At 44.3% G+C, this 19,544-nt stretch overlaps 1 protein-coding gene across 2 annotated transcripts; it reads right to left on the bottom strand.

Moving 5' to 3' along the window:
* Positions 1-163: 163 nt before the first annotated feature.
* Positions 164-19,544, bottom strand: prkcq (protein kinase C, theta). 2 transcript variants are annotated; one of them, XM_088003450.1, is made up of 19 exons: positions 19,485-19,544; positions 14,466-14,784; positions 11,208-11,407; positions 9,481-9,541; positions 8,861-9,041; positions 8,756-8,787; positions 8,574-8,659; positions 8,366-8,495; positions 6,770-6,879; positions 6,169-6,264; positions 5,436-5,565; positions 5,207-5,361; positions 4,866-5,039; positions 3,797-3,888; positions 3,302-3,364; positions 3,070-3,208; positions 2,809-2,997; positions 2,232-2,360; positions 164-1,677 (listed from the first exon to the last, which is right to left on the bottom strand). In XM_088003450.1, the coding sequence occupies exons 2-19, from the start codon at positions 14,581-14,583 to the stop codon at positions 1,519-1,521; spliced, it is 2,244 nt and encodes a 747-aa protein (XP_087859576.1). In that variant the 5' UTR covers positions 14,584-14,784; positions 19,485-19,544; the 3' UTR covers positions 164-1,518. The 2 variants fall into 2 exon arrangements, with proteins under 2 accessions (XP_087859576.1, XP_014841319.2); XM_014985833.2 differs by lacking the exon at positions 6,169-6,264.

The raw sequence follows: 19,544 nt of genomic DNA, 5'->3' as shown, positions 1-19,544 counted from the left end.
TTTACTTCTGTTCTTTTCCAGATTCTGTTCAGTAAAGACAGTAAACACCTGATGGGTCCGGTCAGACTTTTCTATTGTGTAGGAAATGATCTTCCTACTTCCTGTTTACATGAAAGGGGGCAGACAGGCAGAACCACAGTGATGCTCAAAATCCACTCAAACATTTAAAAACAAACTTACTTTATTAATATAATATACAGGATCTGGAGTGAAACCGTCCACGACTACAGTACAGCTCACTTATTTACATCTAACTTTATCTCAAGATAATTCATCACATGTAAGTTTTATTTACACATTATGAGGAACCAGAAATCCTCCTGAGACTCGGAGGAGAAAAGTCTGACATGTTTTCATGAACATAAACGGAGGAATAAACTGTCTTAAACTCAGTGATCAGCACCATATTCAGGCTCTTATTTTACTTTTAGAGGTATTTATTTACAGTAACTGCGGTCCAATGTGATCCATACGATCTATAAGGAAGGAGTTGTCCTGTTACTAGCTAATGCTAATCCAGAGTTACTCTGTTAGCTAATGCTAATCGAGTAGATGGAAATATAGATGCGGCCGCTAACGGCAGCTGAATATCAGACCGATTATTGCTTTAATTTTAGGCTCGGGACCTTAACGCGTTATTGTCGATAATTAATGACGGATTTTAACGCGTTAAATATATTAGCCGCATTTTTTTTAACATACAAAGGTTCCGGCGACCTCGCGTTTCTGGTACGCCCTTAAATCTGACGCACAAACGGTATCCGCAAAGCCGCTTCTCTCGGCCCACTGGCGGTTAATTTCTGTTTTAAGCCGACACGATGTGTGCTAAAAGGAGTTAGCCTAGCTTTTCAAGCCTAAAGTAGCATCTCAGTGCTAAACATGTCGCAGCAGCACAGACGTTCCCAATCATGTCAGCTTCTGGATTCCTACAGAATTATTTTTTTAATTGAATCAGTTGAAAGCTAAATGGCTAGAACAGCACTTTGCTTCAATAACAGATTAAAAATAATATTTGTTACTGAGGTTAGATGTCTATTTATTCAATAAATTAGCAGCAGAAATTGCCTTTGAAATAAGAATATTGCTTATTTAGTAGATATGTCTAATTAAATGTGATTAATTACAGACTGTGCTGTAACTCTTAAAAGTTTTTCAAGTCCCACTAATTTACCGACTGTTTGAACGTCTGTGTTAAACTGGAGGAACATCAGTTCAAATGAACAGACTGCTCTCCCTCAGGGAAACATGAAATCCATGAATAAATGAGTAACTAAAGCCTTCAGGGTTCAGTCTGGAAAACAAATGCATTGAGATTCATCATAAGTCCATGAACAGTTCTAATGAGGAGAAAATGGATCTGGGTCTCAGGAGGATCACAGTCAGCAGGAACCTCAGAACAAACCGGATCTGCCTGGTTCCACAGTCCAGTCCCACTGGGGTTGACGGGTTCATCTTCGTTGGCATTCACAGTCTGTAGATTTAGTTTGACTCGGTTTCAGCCAGTGTTGGTACTTTGGGTCAGCGGGCGGCGATGCGGGCCATCCCTGGGTTGACGAAGGAGAAGTTCCTGAACATGGTCTGGTCCACGCTGTTGATGAGCGTCCGGTCGGCACACGACAGCTTCGGCTTCTCGTTGATGAACTCTTTGTCAAAGTTGCTGCAGTCGCTTGGTGACGTCTGAGAAGATGGAAGGAAACATTTCGTTACATGGTAAAACTGGTTTCCTGTTTGCATCACCAACTGGTTTGAGTGAAGACATCCATCCATCCATCCATCCATCCATCCATCCATCCATCCATCCATCCATCCATCGATCGATCGATCGATCGGCCAGGTCCTCTTTCATCATTAAACTTCTCTGTTTCTCAGCAGAAACCAAACTACAACAATCTGTTGCTACAGGAACACAGGAGGCTCTGCTCTGAGATCAGTCTCTTCAGTTTAAATGTTTGACCACATTCATGTTCAGGGTTTCAGATGTAAGTTGATCATGTTTATATCTGAAGCTTCTCAAGATATTTTTCTTTCTGTAGCAACATAAATGATGTCAAGTGTTTGACAATTTGATAAATGTATCTATTTTTGTGTCATTAAGACATCAACTCTAAAATATTCCTCAGTAGAAACATTTCTCAAAAGCCAAAATAAACTAATAGTTCAGATAAAATAACTCCCATTACAACTGAATATAATAAATAACTCCAAGCACCTGGAGCTCCTCTTTAACTTACCAGCGTGGGCCTGAAGGGCGGCGCCACCTGCCGCTGCTCCAGGGCGCTCCAGTCCGTGCTGCTGAAGAAGCCGTGCTGCCGGATGCTTCCCTTCACTCCCAGTCGTTCCTCCGGCTCCCTGACAAACAGCTGACGAAAAACCAGGTCAGACAAAACCTTTACTCGCTGCTGGTCGCCATGACGACGGGACAGATTTACCAACAGAACCAGAAAGCCTGATTATTCTTCATTGGAAAAGGTTTAACTAGACGTTCCCTGTGTCAGAACAGAACAGGCGTTTCATCAGATGCTTCCTGTATCAGCAGGTCTTCCAGCAGAATTCAGCATTTTTAATGCAGGTAACATAAACAGCTGGATGTTTAGTTTTAGAAACACAGTTTGGTTCGATTTCTGTAGAAAATTGTACTGTAAATAAAGTTTGGGAGAAAATTGGATTTAAGCTCCAGAAAGGTGGATCTGGACTGAAACAGAGGAAAAGCAGGACAGAAGAAACTGAAGAAGTTTTAAGAACATGCTAATCAGAGTTTAGCATGTTCTCTTAGACAGACTGGACTGGTTCCGGTGGTCCGAATCTCACCTTGACCAGAATGTCTTTGGCCATCTTGGTGAGCCAGCTGGGATAGATGGGCGAGTCGGTCCGGATGGACTGGAAGAGCTCCTCCTCGTCGCGGCCGTGGAACGGCGACTGACCGATCAGCATCTCGTAGAGCAGAACCCCGAAGGACCACCAGTCCACTGAGCTGTTGTATTTCTGGCCCAGCAGGATCTGTCGGCACGGCAACAAGCATCAGCCTCGCACACCAACCAGAACCCCCGACCCAAACCCGCGGCCGCTCACCTCCGGGGCGATGTAGTCCGGCGTCCCGCAGAAGGTGGAGGTCCGCAGGTCGTCCTGCATGTTCTCCTTACACATCCCGAAGTCGGCGATCTTTATGTGTCCGTCCGAGTCCAGCAGGACGTTGTCCAGCTTCAGGTCTCTGCAGGGGAGAAGCGCAGAGTCAGCCTGCTGTCCGAAACTCAACCAGCGCTGCAGCACAACGCCGCAGCACAACGCCGCAGCACAACGCCACCTGTAGATGATTCCCTTGGAGTGCAGGAACTGGAGGCCGCAGACGATCTCGGCTGCGTAGAACCTGCAGGACGAAAAGCAGATCATTAATTCACAGAATGAGATTTCATCGTTTCTGGGCTCCACCACTAAAATCACACATCATACAGCAGAAATGACAGATTTAACATAAATAGCAATAAAATTTTAAAACAGTTAATAAAACATTTTACATTTATAAAATATACAACCATTAACCATTCCAGTAAGTTTCTCCTAAGAGTTTTTCCAGTTTCTTTTTAAACAAACTCCTGCTCAGCGTTAATCAGAGCTGGAGGTGAATCTTTTATTGTAAGTAAAGGTGCATGAGCGAAACGTCTGGCGACGCTGAAATCCTTTTTGTTTTTATTCAGATATTAATGTTTGTCGACCTGAACTGTGACTGCAGACGTGTTCAGGGGTGTAAATACTTTTCCCAGCTCGGTGGGCTGCTGGCTGCGTTAGCAGGAAGACCTACGTGGCTCTGTGCAGGTCGAACTTGTGGCAGGTCTGGATGTGGAACATGAGATCTCCTCCGTTCAGATACTCCATCACGAAGAAGAGGTTCTCCTGGAGAAAAACAAAATGGCGTCATGAGAAACTCTGAGCCACATGAAGGAGAAACAGCTGGACTGCAGCTGACTGCATTTCTAATGTCAGGCAACTGAAAGGAGATAAACTACAGACTGAGACTTTACTGTAGTGCAGTTCAACATGACGAGATTAAGAGACTTTCAGCTGCTTCCATTCACTACAGCCTGGTTCTGCTTGTTTAGGAATGAATCAGGAAACACATCTGATTTTAATCTGGTCTGTAAAGAACCTTGAGATGACATTTCCAGTTCAGAACCTGTCTTCATGTCTGACCCTGTTATATTTCAGATCCAAACGAGATACAAACACAGGAGCGACAAACTCCCAAACCAGACACATGCAAAGAAAATATACTGGAACTGCAGGAAACAGAACCACAATCTACTATTAAATTCTACATATAATTCAAACACTTTATTGGGAAATTAAAAGAAAATAATAATAAAATCAATAAAAAAACAAACAAAAAATTCTGTAATAAATAGACAAAATGCTGCAGCAACAAGAAATGGGAGCAAAGGGAAAAAGTGCTGCGATTCTAACAAAAACAACCGCAAGAGTGACACTCGCTCCACAGAACAGAAGTCCTCCAGACCACCAGGGGGAGTCGACCAACACACTGGGACCAGACGCTCAGAGGACTTGGAGGAAGAACTTCACGTCTTTTTCAAAACAGTTTTTTTCATAGACATCATATACGTATACGTATTTACATCTATGGTTTTTTTCAGCAGCATTTTTACATAGTTGATATAATTTACTCCTGACTCCCCCTAGTGGCCTGGAGGACTTTCACCTTGAGGAGCGAGTTGCAGCTTTTCATGCTTCCTGTTGTTTTTGCAGCTTTGACACCTCCAGCTCGTGTTTCCTGTGTTTGCAGCTGGTTTTGCTGTTTGCACCAGTCAGAACCGGCAGGACCGCGTTCTGACAGGAGCCCTGTCTGCGGTCATCACCTTGGTCTGGAAGGTGCAGTACAGGTGTGTGAGGAACGGATTCTCCCAGGCCAGAGACAGAACCCTCCTCTCCACCAGCGTACACTCCACATCGTCGTCCATCAGCACCACGTCCTTCTTTAGAGCCTTCACAGCAAAAAACTTCCCGCTCCTCTTCAGCTCGGCCAGAAACACCTGGAACCACAGGAAGACGGGTCTGAGGTTCTGCACCACTCTGGACGGATCCGCCTACACCTGCTAACCAGGTGACATGTTTCCGTGCAAACAAGCCTGACCACAAGCCTGGCTGAAGTGTGAATGAGTCAAAGTGTGACAGCGCAGCTGAACTAAGGGCGCCGCACCTTTCCGAAGCTTCCTTTCCCCAGCATCTTGTGCAGGATGAAGTCGTCGATGCTGAACTTCTGCTGATGGTCCTTCTTTGGGACGGCGTACAGCGGCTCCTCCGGGGCCGGTCTGCTCACCTCGGTCGGCCCTTCCCACAAAACGCCCGTCGGATCTGCCGGCGAACGGAAACCTCCGGTGAGACGTTAGCTAGCGCGACGGGAGGTGGTGATGTCAGCGGCGGCGTACCTTTGCTAGCAGGCGCCGGCGTGACGGGCAGACCCGGTACCAACCCGGACGGCGCCCGAACCACGCCCGGCTGGCCAATGCCCACTGGACCTTCTCGACCCATGATGTCACCGTCTTTAGTACTTCTCGCCTTCAGAGGGAAAATAAAACCCAACAGATAAATAAGTTAGACAATTATTATCCTTAAAAATTATTTTGTTTTACTTTTAAATTACAGGTGAAACAATTTTGAAAACTAAACTTTTCTAAAAATCCTCAGACAAACTTTGTCATTAAAGGTAACCAGTATCAGCAAGTGAATTAGCATTTTAGCTAAATATTTAGCTTTGAGCTAGCTTAGTCTAAATATTTACATTCCAACTTAGTTTTCTAGCTAAAGAATTAGTTTGTAAACTGAACAACCAAAATTCTTGCTGTTAATTGTTGACTGTGTAAATTTACAACACGTAAAAATGTTTGGAGAAAATTTGCAATTTTCATCCATTAAACTTTTTCGCTGTAGCAGAAACATTGTGGAGAATTACTGTTTGTCCCAAATTAAGTAAGAGGCAAATAATAATTAATTTGCTTCATAGAGTAAATCTTAATTCTGAGATGTCGAGGAAAGAAAGATTTATTTTACAGCTAAATGAACTGATTTATGTATAATGATTCAATTTAAAGAAGTGTAAAAATAAACAATTCAGTTTCTGAAGAAACATTGATCAGCACACAGAATCATGACTCATGAAACTGTTTCTATTATCAGGAAATCTGACTCATAATGAGACGATTCTGCAGCCGTGTGAGGCGTTCCTTTCCCGTAGGAGTCGACTAGATTCTGCTGCTTCTGCTGTAATAAAAAATGCAACCGTACATTTTCAGAAAAAATGCTGGTCAGAACCTCAAAGTAAAGCAAAAATTGGCATCAGACAAGAAAACTGCTAGGAGGAAAATAAAATGACTTTGGAGGAACAAATTTCCACCAAAAACAAACTTTCTAGATTAATTGCATGTGTACTAGAAAAAAAGAACAATGTTTCATAGTTAAAGGCATAAGTCTGATATTAAAACTAGAATATTCCACATTTAGTCAGAAATTTGTGAATAAAAACAGCAGAAGAGCTAAAAGAGTCCAGTGATGAATTCAGGAAATGTTTTAATGTTTTTCTGGATCCTCTCACATTCTGGAAAATATTCATTTTCTCTAAACATTTAAAGGTTTTCCTCTGAATTTATAACATCGGGGAGTTTTAATATTTAGGCCTTTATGAGATGATCATCTTGATTTCTCTACATCAGAGAGCGTTTTAGTTTTCCTTGCAGAACGTAGAAACATCTGCAGATGTCCTGACCTGCTGCTGGCTCTCGATGACGGCCAGAGCTTCAGCCATCAGCTTCTGGTTGACGCCACAGAGGTTCGCCACCTTCTTCTGGCATTTATGGTGAACGTTCATGCTGCACTCTGCACATAAAACAGAAAAAATAAAACTGCAATCACATCTGTAACAACATTTGGTTCTGTTAAAATCAATCATAATGCTGAAATCTCTGGAAACTCAATTTGTCTTAAAGTGTTTAAATGATGCAGTTGATTCAAACTTTCAGAGAAATGTTGAACTTTGCATGAACACCAGAGAAATGAGGCGTTTCATGTCTGTAAACGGGAGTTTTCAGCTGCTGGATCATATTTCTGATGAGAACATCTCCAGCAGCAGCTGCACATGATGCAACGCCGAGACCTAAATCATGATAATTCCTCCTGCTGCACATGAAATTATCTTTATGGGTTTGGAAAATAAGCCTCTTATGTTACATAAAGCATCTAAAACATCATCTGGTTTGTCGTGGGAAACATTTTATGTTCCTGAATCTGATTCAGTTCAAACAACTAATGTCCAATAACTGTTAAAATCTACAGTAGCAGAAGGTTCCCAGTCTGAGATACAAACTGGGAACAGTCAAATCGACTGGCCCGCCTACGGAGGAACATCTGTGACCGAATTAACTACAGTTGGTACGATTTTATGGAACAAAGAAATAAGGGAACAGGGAATCAGGCTGGAGCGGACGGTGAAGAAGAGAAGGAGCAGGAGGAAAATACAGCCAGAGACATTAAGGACACTTTAGATCACAGCTCATTCAGGTTTTAGAATGGCCTAGTCAAAGTCCAGACCTGAATCCAGCTGAGAATCAGTGGGAAGATTTGAATGTTTAGCCGTCCTGGCGCTAACGGAGGCGTGGCGGCCACGTTTGGCCGTCCTGACGCTAACGGAGGCGTGGCGGCCACGTTTGGCCGTCCTGACGCTAACGGAGGCGTGGCGGCCATATTTGGCCGTCCTGGCGCTAACGGAGGCGTGGCGGCCACGTTTGGCCATCCTGACGCTATCGGAGGCTTGGCGGCCACGTTTGGCCGTCCTGACGCTAACGGAGGCCTGGCGGCCATGTTTGGCCGTCCTGACGCTAACGGAGGCTTGGCGGCCACGTTTAGCCGTCCTGACGCTAACGGAGGCTTGGCGGCCACGTTTGGCCGTCCTGACGCTATCGGAGGCTTGGCGGCCACGTTTGGCCGTCCTGACGCTAACGGAGGCCTGGCGGCCATGTTTGGCCGTCCTGACGCTAACGGAGGCGTGGCGGCCATGTTTGGCCGTCCTGACGCCAACGGAGGTGTGGCGGCCATGTTTGGCCGTCCTGACGCTAACGGAGGCGTGGCGGCCATGTTTGGCCGTCCTGACGCTAACGGAGGCGTGGCGGCCATGTTTGGCCGTCCTGACGCTAACGGAGGCGTGGCGGCCATGTTTGGCCGTCCTGACGCCAACGGAGGTGTGGCGGCCATGTTTGGCCGTCCTGACGCCAACGGAGGCCTGGCGGCCATGTTTGGCCGTCCTGACGCTAACGGAGGCGTGGCGGCCATGTTTGGCCGTGTACATGCGGTGCAGGCGGCGTCTCACCCTCACATTTCAGCCCCTGCTTGGCCAGCCCCCACAGCAGGGTGCCGCAGTGCTGGCAGAAGGTGGGGCTCTTGTAGTTGTACACCTTGAAGCGGTGCGGCATGTCGATCTTGAAGCGCTCCTTATGGATCTGCAGAACAAGAACCAGAGTGCAGCTGGATGCAAACTGTCAGAAACCAGAACAGAACCAGAACCGGTATAAACTCACCATGGTCTCCTTGCTGTTCACCGCCGACCCGGTGCATTTGGCGATGACCTTGTCGATGCATTTCTTGTGGATGGCAGCGTTGCATTCTGGGAGACACACAGAGACAAAAGGGACAGAGACATGGAGGACACCGCCGCAGGTCGGCTGTCTCCTGATGCATCATGGGAAACACGGAGACTCACGTCTGCACTGGTAGCCCTGCTTGTTCAGACCCCTGCAGAGCAGAAAGAGAGCCAAGTCAGGAACCGGTCCAAGTCCGGGTCGGTCCGGTTCGGGCCGCTTCTTACCAGACGAACTCCTTGCAGACGGAGCAGAAGGTGGGCTGAGGGAAGAAGGTGGCGCTGAACTCGTGACACTTCACCAGGTGAATTTTGGCCTGCTTGATGGCGCCGCGCCGTTGATGCAGCGTGAACAGGCCGTCTCTGCCGCGCTCCGAGTCCGGGTCGGCGCCGGCCTGACCCGCAGCGTCTGAAACACACCAGGACATGACCCCGTGACCCCTAGGGTCTAAACACACCAGGACATGACCCCGTGACCCCTAGGGTCTAAACACACCAGGACATGACCCCGTGACCCCTAGGGTCTAAACACACCAGGACATGACCCCGTGACCCCTAGGGTTTTGAGATTAATCTTAGAAATGTTCTAGAAAAAAACTAGAAGATTCTGCTTCTGCTGAGAAAAGATGAATTATTTCTTCCAGTTTATAAAATAATCAGCAAACTGGATGAATTTCATTTAACAAGAAAACACAATTTCAAGTTTTGGGTTTATACTTCTGTTTATTAAACATTTATTCTGTTAAGTAAATATTGTATTAGTGAAAATATCTGCTGGTAGAATTATTGATGGCATCATGTAAAGTTTTAGTTTTGCTGTTTTTGGCTGCAGGTCCGGCGAGACTCACCGCTCTTCTCCAGGTAGTACCGGGCCTCCATCAGCAGGCGGCCCTGCGGCTTCATCTCCAGCTGAAACACAGAACCAGCACCAGTAAAACCAGCACCAGTAGAACCAGCAACAGTAGAACCAGCAACAGTAGAACCAGCACCAGTAAAACCAGCACCAGTAGAACCAGCACCAGTAAAACCAGCACCAGTAGAACCAGCACCAGTAAAACCAGCACCAGTAGAACCAGCACCAGTAAAACCAGCACCAGTAGAACCAGCACCAGTAAAACCAGCACCAGTAGAACCAGCACCAGTAAAACCAGCACCAGTAGAACCAGCACCAGTAAAACCAGCACCAGTAAAACCAGCACCAGTAGAACCAGCACCAGTAAAACCAGCACCAGTAAAACCAGCACCAGTAGAACCAGCACCAGTAAAACCAGCACCAGTAGAACCAGCACCAGTAGAACCAGCACCAGTAAAACCAGCACCAGTAAAACCAGCACCAGTAAAACCAGCACCAGTAGAACCAGCACCAGTAAAACCAGCACCAGTAAAACCAGCACCAGTAAAACCAGCACCAGTAAAACCAGCACCAGTAGAACCAGCACCAGTAAAACCAGCACCAGTAAAACCAGCACCAGTAAAACCAGCACCAGTAAAACCAGCACCAGTAGAACCAGCACCAGTAAAACCAGCACCAGTAGAACCAGCACCAGTAGAACCAGCACCAGTAAAACCAGCACCAGTAAAACCAGCACCAGTAAAACCAGCACCAGTAAAACCAGCACCAGTAAAACCAGCACCAGTAAAACCAGCACCAGTAGAACCAGCACCAGTAAAACCAGCACCAGTAGAACCAGCACCAGTAGAACCAGCACCAGTAAAACCAGCACCAGTAGAACCAGCACCAGTAGAACCAGCACCAGTAGAACCAGCACCAGTAGAACCAGGATTTATTGGACTAAATTATAACTGAAATAAATTCTCCTTTAATTCAACCATTAAATTAATGAAAACCTGAAGCTTTATCAGGTTAATTAGGTCATTTTAAATTAATCCTCATTTTGGTCACATTTAGGTCATCAGTGTTCTTAAAGGGCCGGTTGTAGCATCGATAAAAAACACACCGGTTAGAAAGCTGTTAAAACTTTCTCTGCATTCATACTTCTTGTTATCATACGTTACATTAAGTTCTTATAAAAATTCTTTATATGTCAGATGGGACTGAAATTAAATTTTGCTTCCAGATTTAAACTCTTGAAATTGGGCCTCTGTCTCTTTAAGAAGCTCCTGCTCTTTCTGAAGCTCCGCCTCCAGGAAGTCATTCCAACATGGCTCCTCTATTAACCCTTTAACGTTTTTACCAGCGTTGCTTTGAGCAGCAGCTCCTATAATGAGCTCAGCAGATGTTTGCTAATTGCTGCTGGCTAGTCTGAAGGAGCTGAGAGGGGGAGGAGCTAAGCCTTGAAGGCGGGGCTAGGTCCACCCAGACGTTTAGCATCTGAATGGTTGCCATGGAGATTAAAGGATTTTTCATGTTTATGATGGGAGAACAGAGCATGACGCAAAGCTCAAAGCCCATTTTAGATGGTACCGGCCCTTTAAGGCTCAATCTCTGTGGCCCTCTGGCCATCAGAGGTGACCTGTAGCTTTAAATCAGTTAATCGCAGGAAAAACATTAATTGATGTTCTGAGTGTCCTCCGACCGGTCCGGTCCGACCCGGTGCGGTTCTGCTCCACCCACCCAGATCTCCAGCTTGCCGTTCTCCTTCTTGCAGCGCGAGGCCAGGGAGTCCAGCGCCACGGTGGCCTCGGACCGCAGCTCCACCGTCCGGTCCTTCACCATGACGTGCATGATGCGGCCGCGGTGGACGTGGGCGTCGAACGTGGAGCTCCACGGCGGGTACATGGTGGGCTTCTTCTGCTTGTACACCTGGCCCTTCTCTGCACACACACACACACACACACACACACACACACACACACACACACACACACACACACACACACACACACACACACACCCTGGCTGAGGGATGCCTCTTAGGAACCAGAACCAACCTGCACGGCTTCAGTTTCACTTCCACACAGCCTCTGATTTGATTCTTTGAGTTTCATGTTTTTGTTTTTTCGATAACTGCTGCAGCATAATGTGACCATGACTCACTCATCAACTTAGATTTTACTTTAAACTTTAATATTGGAGCAAAAGCTAAAGAAACTCCAACAGCAGAAACAGTTAGTAGTTCATTACTGATACTGTGAGGAACCAATATGTAGTTTTACGTTTCTATTAGTTTATAAACCATGAAGTCCTTTTTGCTTTTCTTTTATCTTGTTTGTATTTCCTCTCATTCATGTAAAGCATTTTGAATTGCCTCGTTGCTGAAAATGTGAGGTAAAAATAACATTTCCTTACTTTACTTTAAAAATAAAAAAACCTTTGTAAATCATTTTTCCGTTTCTGCAACGTTTTGTATCCAGGTATTAACCAGAATCCAGAAATACTCAGTTACTGCTGACGGTGTAAAAAGGCTTCAATGAAACATCAGCCTGATCTTTATTTATTTTATATTTTTGCTTTGGTTTTATTACTGATCTGAGTCTATTTTTAATCTTTCAGTAATTGATTTTTAGAATCCGTTTACTCCAGTTAATGATTAATCAATAGCTCAATTGGTTGATTATTCCAATAATCGATTAATCGCGATTAATCGGACCATAAAGTCCAAAACAAATCTACTTGTTTTATTGAAACTAGTTCAATTATTTCCAGACTAATTAGCCAAAATGTTTCCAGTAAAACCCATTAAACTCTCAAAGTTTCCACTTCGCCTGTAGCAGAACATCGGAGCCGTTTCTGGGCCCAGAACCCGGCCGGTTCTGGTTCTGTGCAGCCAGATGAGCCAACATGTTGTCAGAGTGACATGTGAGCCAGTTCCTGTGTGAGCTGCTAAAAACAAAAAGGTGACGCTCAGAAAACGCTGACTTCCTGTCGTTTGCCCTCCTCCTTCTTCTGAGTCAGAACCGGTTCCGTCTGAAATGACGGGTTTTTCTGTCACCCAGAAAACTAAACGGACCGCCTCGGTTTTACTTCCATATTCATCATTTTCACACGATTCCTACTACGCAACCGGCCGAGATGCGGCAGAAAGATGAAGGTCAAAAATACTGAAATACAGAGAAATGATGTCTGAAACTTTACCGGGCCTGATCAGAACCAGCGACACCGTTACCATGACAACTCATTAATAACTGGAGGTCCTGTTGGAGTCTCATGAATATAAAAGGGAAAACTGTTTGAAAATTATATTCTGTACAAAATAAATCATGAAAATAAAGAGAAAAAATAAAAATAAAAGTAAAAAAGTAATAAGTAGATTAAATTAAATAGAAACAAATTAGAAATAAAATGAATTTAAAATAAAAACAAAATAAGGTAAAAACCATATTTTTCATATTATTACTAGTGAATTTAATATAAAATTCACTATAAAACTAAAAGTAATATAGTAAAATATAATTTTTTTTTATAAAACTCTAATAAAACGCAAAATAGAAAATAAAGTAAAAGAAGGAAAATTTATTTCCCTTCCTGAACAGAAACGTTTCCTACAGAAGGCAGCCATTTTTAACTCTGCCTTCGATGACATCATGTTTCCCATTAATGGTCATGTTCAGTCAGCGATCAGCTGATTTTCCTCCTGATTCTCACATGAAACATAAAATAACTGCAGATGGGCTAGAAATGATGAATCTGAACATGATGTCATTTCCTGCAATTTAACAGGAAATGACAAGATTTTTGAGCAAAATAATTAATATAGAGAAACTTTATGGGTCCTTTCCGGTCAACAGTTGAAAACTGATTTTACTGCAACATGTCGTTAAATCACTAAAAATAATTATTTCCTCCTGGGACTTGAACTACGCCTTTCTTCTTCTTCTCTGTCCCAAAGTGAAATGGACCCGAGCGTTTCTCTCCGTCGGCGGCAGAAATAAAACGTTTGGCTGCGGTTCCACAGAAACAGGCGAAGCTTCGACTCCAGCTTCACTCAGCAGAGATTCAAGATGGCCGACGCAGCCGGGATGACATCACCAGGCGTGACCCACCGACCGAAGCAGAGCAAGTTCAAAACTAAGTACACCCTAATCAGCTGATCAGTCTAAACCAGAGACGCAGAGACTGGAAGGGTCAAAGGTCATCTCCAAACCACCATTGTTCTCCAGAGAGGAAAACGTCTCAGACGTTCCAGACTCTAAAGTTAGCAGGTCAAAGGTCAGGACTCTGGAAGCCTCTTCCCTCTGGGAACAAGATGGCCGCCGGAGTGAGGTTAGCAAAACAGATTCTAGAGTCCAAACCGGGTCACCAACAGAACCAGAACCAAGGTCCCCTATGGCCTAGTCAAAGTTCCTGCAGGCCAAAATGGAAAACTGATAGATTTTTAACTTAATCCTGGGTGTACTTACTTTTTTATCTTCATCTTTATTTAATAAGTGAACCTGATTGTTATTTTCAAAAAATTTAGAACCTGGACATAAACAGCAGGGTGCACTTACTTTTAGGGTGCCTTTACTTTTAGGGTGCACTTACTTTTAGGGTGCACTTACTTTTAGGGTGCCTTTACTTTTAGGGTGCACTTACTTTTAGGGTGCACTTACTTTTAGGGTGCACTTACTTTTAGGGTGCCTTTACTTTTGTGTCTGCCTTCCCTGGTCCAAACATTTTTACTGACAGCTGGTTGTTTGTTTCCTTTAAAAGACGTAAATATTCATTTTTTAATTTTATGACTTTAAAACATTCGAAGCCTCAGAAACCAGATCTTCTCTTTCCGTCCGTTCGTCCTGGATCTCACCAGTTAAACTCTTTCTATTGTAAAACTAGCAGGTTCCTGAGCAGAGCCCGTCTGACGGCGTGAAGTAGGCTGGAAGGAGTTTCACATCCGCTTTAGTCGTCATGGAAAACAAATTACAGTTGCCGTAGCAACCAGGAGCCACTGACCTGTGTCCACGGCCTCCTTCATGTAGACGGCGCAGTACGGGTTCAGCACCTCCTCGTAGTACGCCAAGCTGGGATCGATCTCAAAGTTGGAGAAGCCGATCCGCAGGAAAGGAGACATGTCTGATGATGGCTCCTCCAGGAACGATCAGGAAAAATCTGGATTTTCCAGGTTAAATCAGGATTTTCCAGGCTAAATCAGGATTTTCCAGGTTTCCTCGCAGTGCGAGCTGCAGCGCGTCGCCGTCTCTCTGCAGGCGGCTGGCAGGTCGGCGACAGGAAGTGAGCTTTTTAAAGTTTTTCCGTCCTCGTATCAAACAACCTGCAGAGGAAGAGAAACGTTTCATCATGAAACCACAAAATCAGTCAGAAGCAAATTCAGTGAAAGAACCAGAAAAACACAAACTGGTGAATCTTTCAGAGGCAGAACCGACGGTCTGATCAGAACCAGAACCAGAACCAGAGAGCAGCCGACACAACCTGACCGACTCCCAGTGAGTACTGGACCTGGTTCTGTCCCAGTGACACCAGAGTCACTGCTGGATTTAGAAGAACGTGTGTGTGTGTGTGTGTGTGTGTGTGTGTGTGTGTGTGTCATCTCTATATATAGAGATGAAATCCTAAACGCAGATGAGGAACCGACGCTCTGACCAGAACTGCTTCCAGGACCCGGACCTGGCCCAGTGGGCTTTTAGGACCCAGAACCGGGCCTGAAGCTCCAACATTAATCCATTTGGTCTAATTAATAAACTGTTAAATACTTAACATTTTTAAATTTGTGATTTTTTTGCAATTAAAATCATTAAAATCAAGTTTTTGTGGGGCTACTTTTGATGGAAAATGTTTAAAGTTTGAATTCTTCACATTTTCTGACGAGAACAAAAAGTTTCAATGAATTTCTGTGAAATATGAAGATGAACCGTTTGTCTTCGCATCACCTAGAAACATCCTGGCACTGCAGGAAAACTAAAGTACTGCAGCAATTTGTTGCATTAGGTTTTATTTGAGGGCGCCAGAGTCCAGGGGAGCTGCACAGAACCGATCAGCAGGATTATTATCAACGACAACAGATCAATAATCAGACGCACATTCAGAACCAAAACCAGACGTGATCCGAGAAAACAGGACAGAGCAGAACCGGACAGAACCAGACAGAACCAAACAGAACCGGACAGAACCAAACAGAACCAGACAGAACCAGACAGAACCAAACAGAACCGGACAGAACCAAACAGAACCAGACAGAACCGGACAGGCAGCGACTCGGTTCACAGGAACAGTGATGAACATCAACATGGTTAAACCAAGATCCACTAAAACTGATGCTGCAGTGTAAAAAAGCTGCAGCAGCAGCAGCGTGGCAGGGAGCTGCAGCAACATGGAGCTGCTGCAGCAGCGTGGCAGGGAGCTGCAGCAACATGGAGCTGCTGCAGCAGCGTGGCAGGGAGCTGCAGCAACATGGAGCTGCTGCAGCAGCGTGGCGTTTAGCTGCGACTTGTTGATGCGACTGAGTGGGCGGAGTCAAACTTCCGGAGTTCACGGCTCCGACACCAACCACACTTCCTGTCTGAACGTTTTCCTTCTCAGTGGGTTTGATGCAGTTTCAACTTTACAGAGAAGAAACAAAATGAACGAAAAACATTAAATATTAAAATCAGAATTTAGTTCAAACGGCTGGAACTTTATTCTCTGCTTCCACTCGGCGCTGATGAATCATCCAAACTTTACTTTTGTTTCTGAATTTTGGATTTTTCTCCTGAATTTTTGAACTTTTGGTTAATATAAAAACTAGTTAATTGGTGATTGAACATCATTTCAAACAGAAAGTCTTTTATTCCTCAGGCGCCGTCTGAATATTTACAAGGTTTTCTATAATTTATGAACTCAGATCAGTGTTTAACTTACAGGTTAAATATTTATTAGTTTGTGATAAAACCTTCATTTCATCCTTAATGCACACATACTGAGAATATTTATTTAATTTTCTAAGTAATTTTTCTGAATTTAGTTGATTTTTCTTCTTTTTAGAAAACCAACAATCATCTAATAATATTTGTAGTTTGTGAATCGATGGTAGAAATGAGAACTGCTCTCACTGCTGGGCGGCTCCTCTAATCACTTTCATTTCTTATTTTCACAGATTTTAACGTTAAATTTCAGTGTTTTTGTAACTTCTGATCTCTGAACGCTGCAGTTCATCTGGAAAACCTTTTTGTTCATCACGTCTCCCTCCGACTGTCTGCTCAACGGAAACTTTAGGAGCTTTTCAGCCGAGTTAGAGGTCAGAGTTAAGGAGCTTAGCACGATGAAATTCTCCTGTGGTCGTCAGAAAACCAGGAAAAAGTCGATCCCGACTCCGGCTTTCAAAGATTTAAAAAACGTTTTGGTGCTTTAAGGGAAGAAATGAAGCAGTTCAGGAATTTTGCACAGAATTGTTGACGATACAGACAAGAAGAGACGAACAGCCGATCGGTGGGACGGCTGAAAAATGTTCAGAAAGAAAAACCGTCTCAGTTGGTCCTGGAGGCTGCAAGGAGTCTGAACATCTGACCTCTGACCTCTGGAAGGCCTGTGAGCCGTGAAACTAACCAAACGTCTTTAATCTGCCGGTTATCCTCGCTGCTTCTCCACCTTTTAGTAAAAACTGTGGATGAATTAATCGTCTCCCAGTGAAGCTGAAGCATACTGAGGTTTTACGGTTCCTGCTCAGCAGCTGAACTTTTCAAGTCTGCAAAGTTTAGAAACGTCTGAACTGGACCAGATTACAGATGTTCCTCCGTCCATCCAGAACCTCCAGAGTCCAAACTTTCTGCTGCCGCTTTAATCCGTCCAGGACGACAACACGACACGCCGAGCTGCGAAAACACCTGCACAACAACCACAGGACGGGTTCTACTGGTTCTGTTGGACCAACTGGACCATGTGCTGGTTCTGGTGCCACACAGAGGTTTTACTGTGATGCAAGTTTTCACTCCGTATCAGAGCAGATTTTAAAAAACGATTATAAAACCTTAACATAGAGAATGGATGGATGGATGGATGGATGGATGGATGGATGGATGGATGGATGGATGGATGGATGGATGGATGGATGGATGGATGGATGGATGGATGGATGGATGGATGGATTCTGTCTGAATATAACAGGAATAATCCTAATCCTATGGATTAAAGGAGGATCAATAAATGGATCTTTGATCTTAAATCAGGTTCTGAGCATCAGGAGAAAATGTTTCTCTCTTTTTATCGTTTTCTTTTCCTCCTGTGAAGAGCCATGCAGGTGAGGAAGAGGAGGAGGATGAAGGTCACCCCCCTCTGAGTCGACCTGAGATCAGACGAAGGTCGCGGCGGCGTGGCGAGCCGCGACCTTCAGACCCGTCATCCATCAGAACTCAGCCAGGACCTTTGTTCTCTGAGAGGCCTTTGACTAGACCCCAGACCCGACCAGAACCAGCACTGCTCACCTCCACCCACACAGTCGGAACACTTCTGATCCACCCGACCAGAACCAGAACCAGCTGCTGTACTGTTAAACGTGGCGGCAGTAATTGATCTTTCACTACAGATTAGGAGAATCGTTTTCTAGGATGGAGAGGAGAAGATACTGCCTACTGCCAAACGCTCAGTGGTGTAAAACCGTCTGAACAGATTCTGGTTCCTGCCGTCGTTTGAATCGGATCAGCGGCTGCAGGGTGGGACTGGTGGCCTTACACTGCCCGATTCATGCAAACTCACCAGTTTGGAAACCTTTTCTTGTTTTTTGGTTTTGGCTCCAATAGAAACTTTCTGATCAGATAATGAACAACAGGATGTTACTACTGGAGGAAACGAAGAAGACGGCGACAGGAAGTGGAGCAGGATGAAGAGCTGCAGGTTTTTTAATGACGCATCGCTTCAACAAACTTATTCACGTGATTTTAATTTTCAAAAAAACAGCATTTCCCAAATTGTGGTTTTTCCACATTAACAGAATATTTTAAAACATTTTGTGTGTGTTTGTAATCCCTCCAGTTTTTAGTTAGTTTGTGATCCCTGCACTTTTTCACGCTTCTGCATAATTGTGAAATGGACAAAAACGTGATACCAACTCCCACCTGCAGGCGGCGATATTTCTTACTTCTACTTCTGTTTCCACTTTAGTGGATGTCAAGTTATCGTCTCACATGAGGGCAAACACTGCAAAATTTCTAAATTAGCTCCACACAAATCAGTGAAATAATCATGTGTTTAAGTATATATTGAATCCAGAGACATTTTTAAAAAATATTCTAACGGGTTTTATTAATACATTCTGCACCAACCGGCCCTTTAAGAATATTCATGATCTGGATGTGGAAGAAAATGAAAATACGTTGGCATCCATTTCCTTTATAGTTTGTTTATCTTTCTACAAAAATGACTCCTGTGTCAGGAATCAATAAAACCTTTTAAATTCTACATAATCTAATACTAAATATGTCGTTATTTATGCTGTACAGTTCATTGTGTATAAAGAAAATGTATTGTCTATTCATGATGAGTTTTTTTTCCATTTCTTCTGGTTAAATCGAGGTTTGTTGTCTCCACTGTCGCCACATGCTTGCTGTTCCTCTGCTGCTTTCCAGTCATTTTTAGCCTCTTTCAGCCTGAACTCACAAAACCTGCCAGACACTTTGAAAAAGACTTTTTACGTTTTATAGACGCTCCTGAAGGAAACTGTTTACTTGGTGGCTAAACAACAACTTCACGTCTGTTCAGGTTTGAGAACAAAGAAAAAACTTTGTACCAAATAACGGAGGAAAGCATTTGGTTTATAGCCAAATATGTAGATAACTATTTCACAGAAATTGTTCGTGTTTAAGAAAAACATGAATTAATGCCTTACAATATGTAAAGTATAACCTTTTATTTGTTTCACCTGCGCGGAACCTCCAGTCTGACGACAACCAGCCGGTTTCCATGGCGGGAAACGCTTCAGCTGAGATACTTTAGCTAAACTGGATGGAAGTGATAAAGGTCATAGTAACCGCTCAGAGTACTCACCTCCCGGCGGACTGCAGCTTCCTGCCGCGGCTCCCACTCTGAGCGGAGGAAACGGAGCCG

Source organism: Poecilia mexicana, unplaced genomic scaffold, assembly GCF_051168715.1.
Source record: "Poecilia mexicana isolate PSO_F unplaced genomic scaffold, ASM5116871v1 scaffold_23, whole genome shotgun sequence".
Classification (NCBI taxonomy): domain Eukaryota; kingdom Metazoa; phylum Chordata; class Actinopteri; order Cyprinodontiformes; family Poeciliidae; genus Poecilia; species Poecilia mexicana.
Note: the sequence above shows the minus strand (reverse complement) of the source record. Positions and strands in the feature narration are given on the sequence as shown.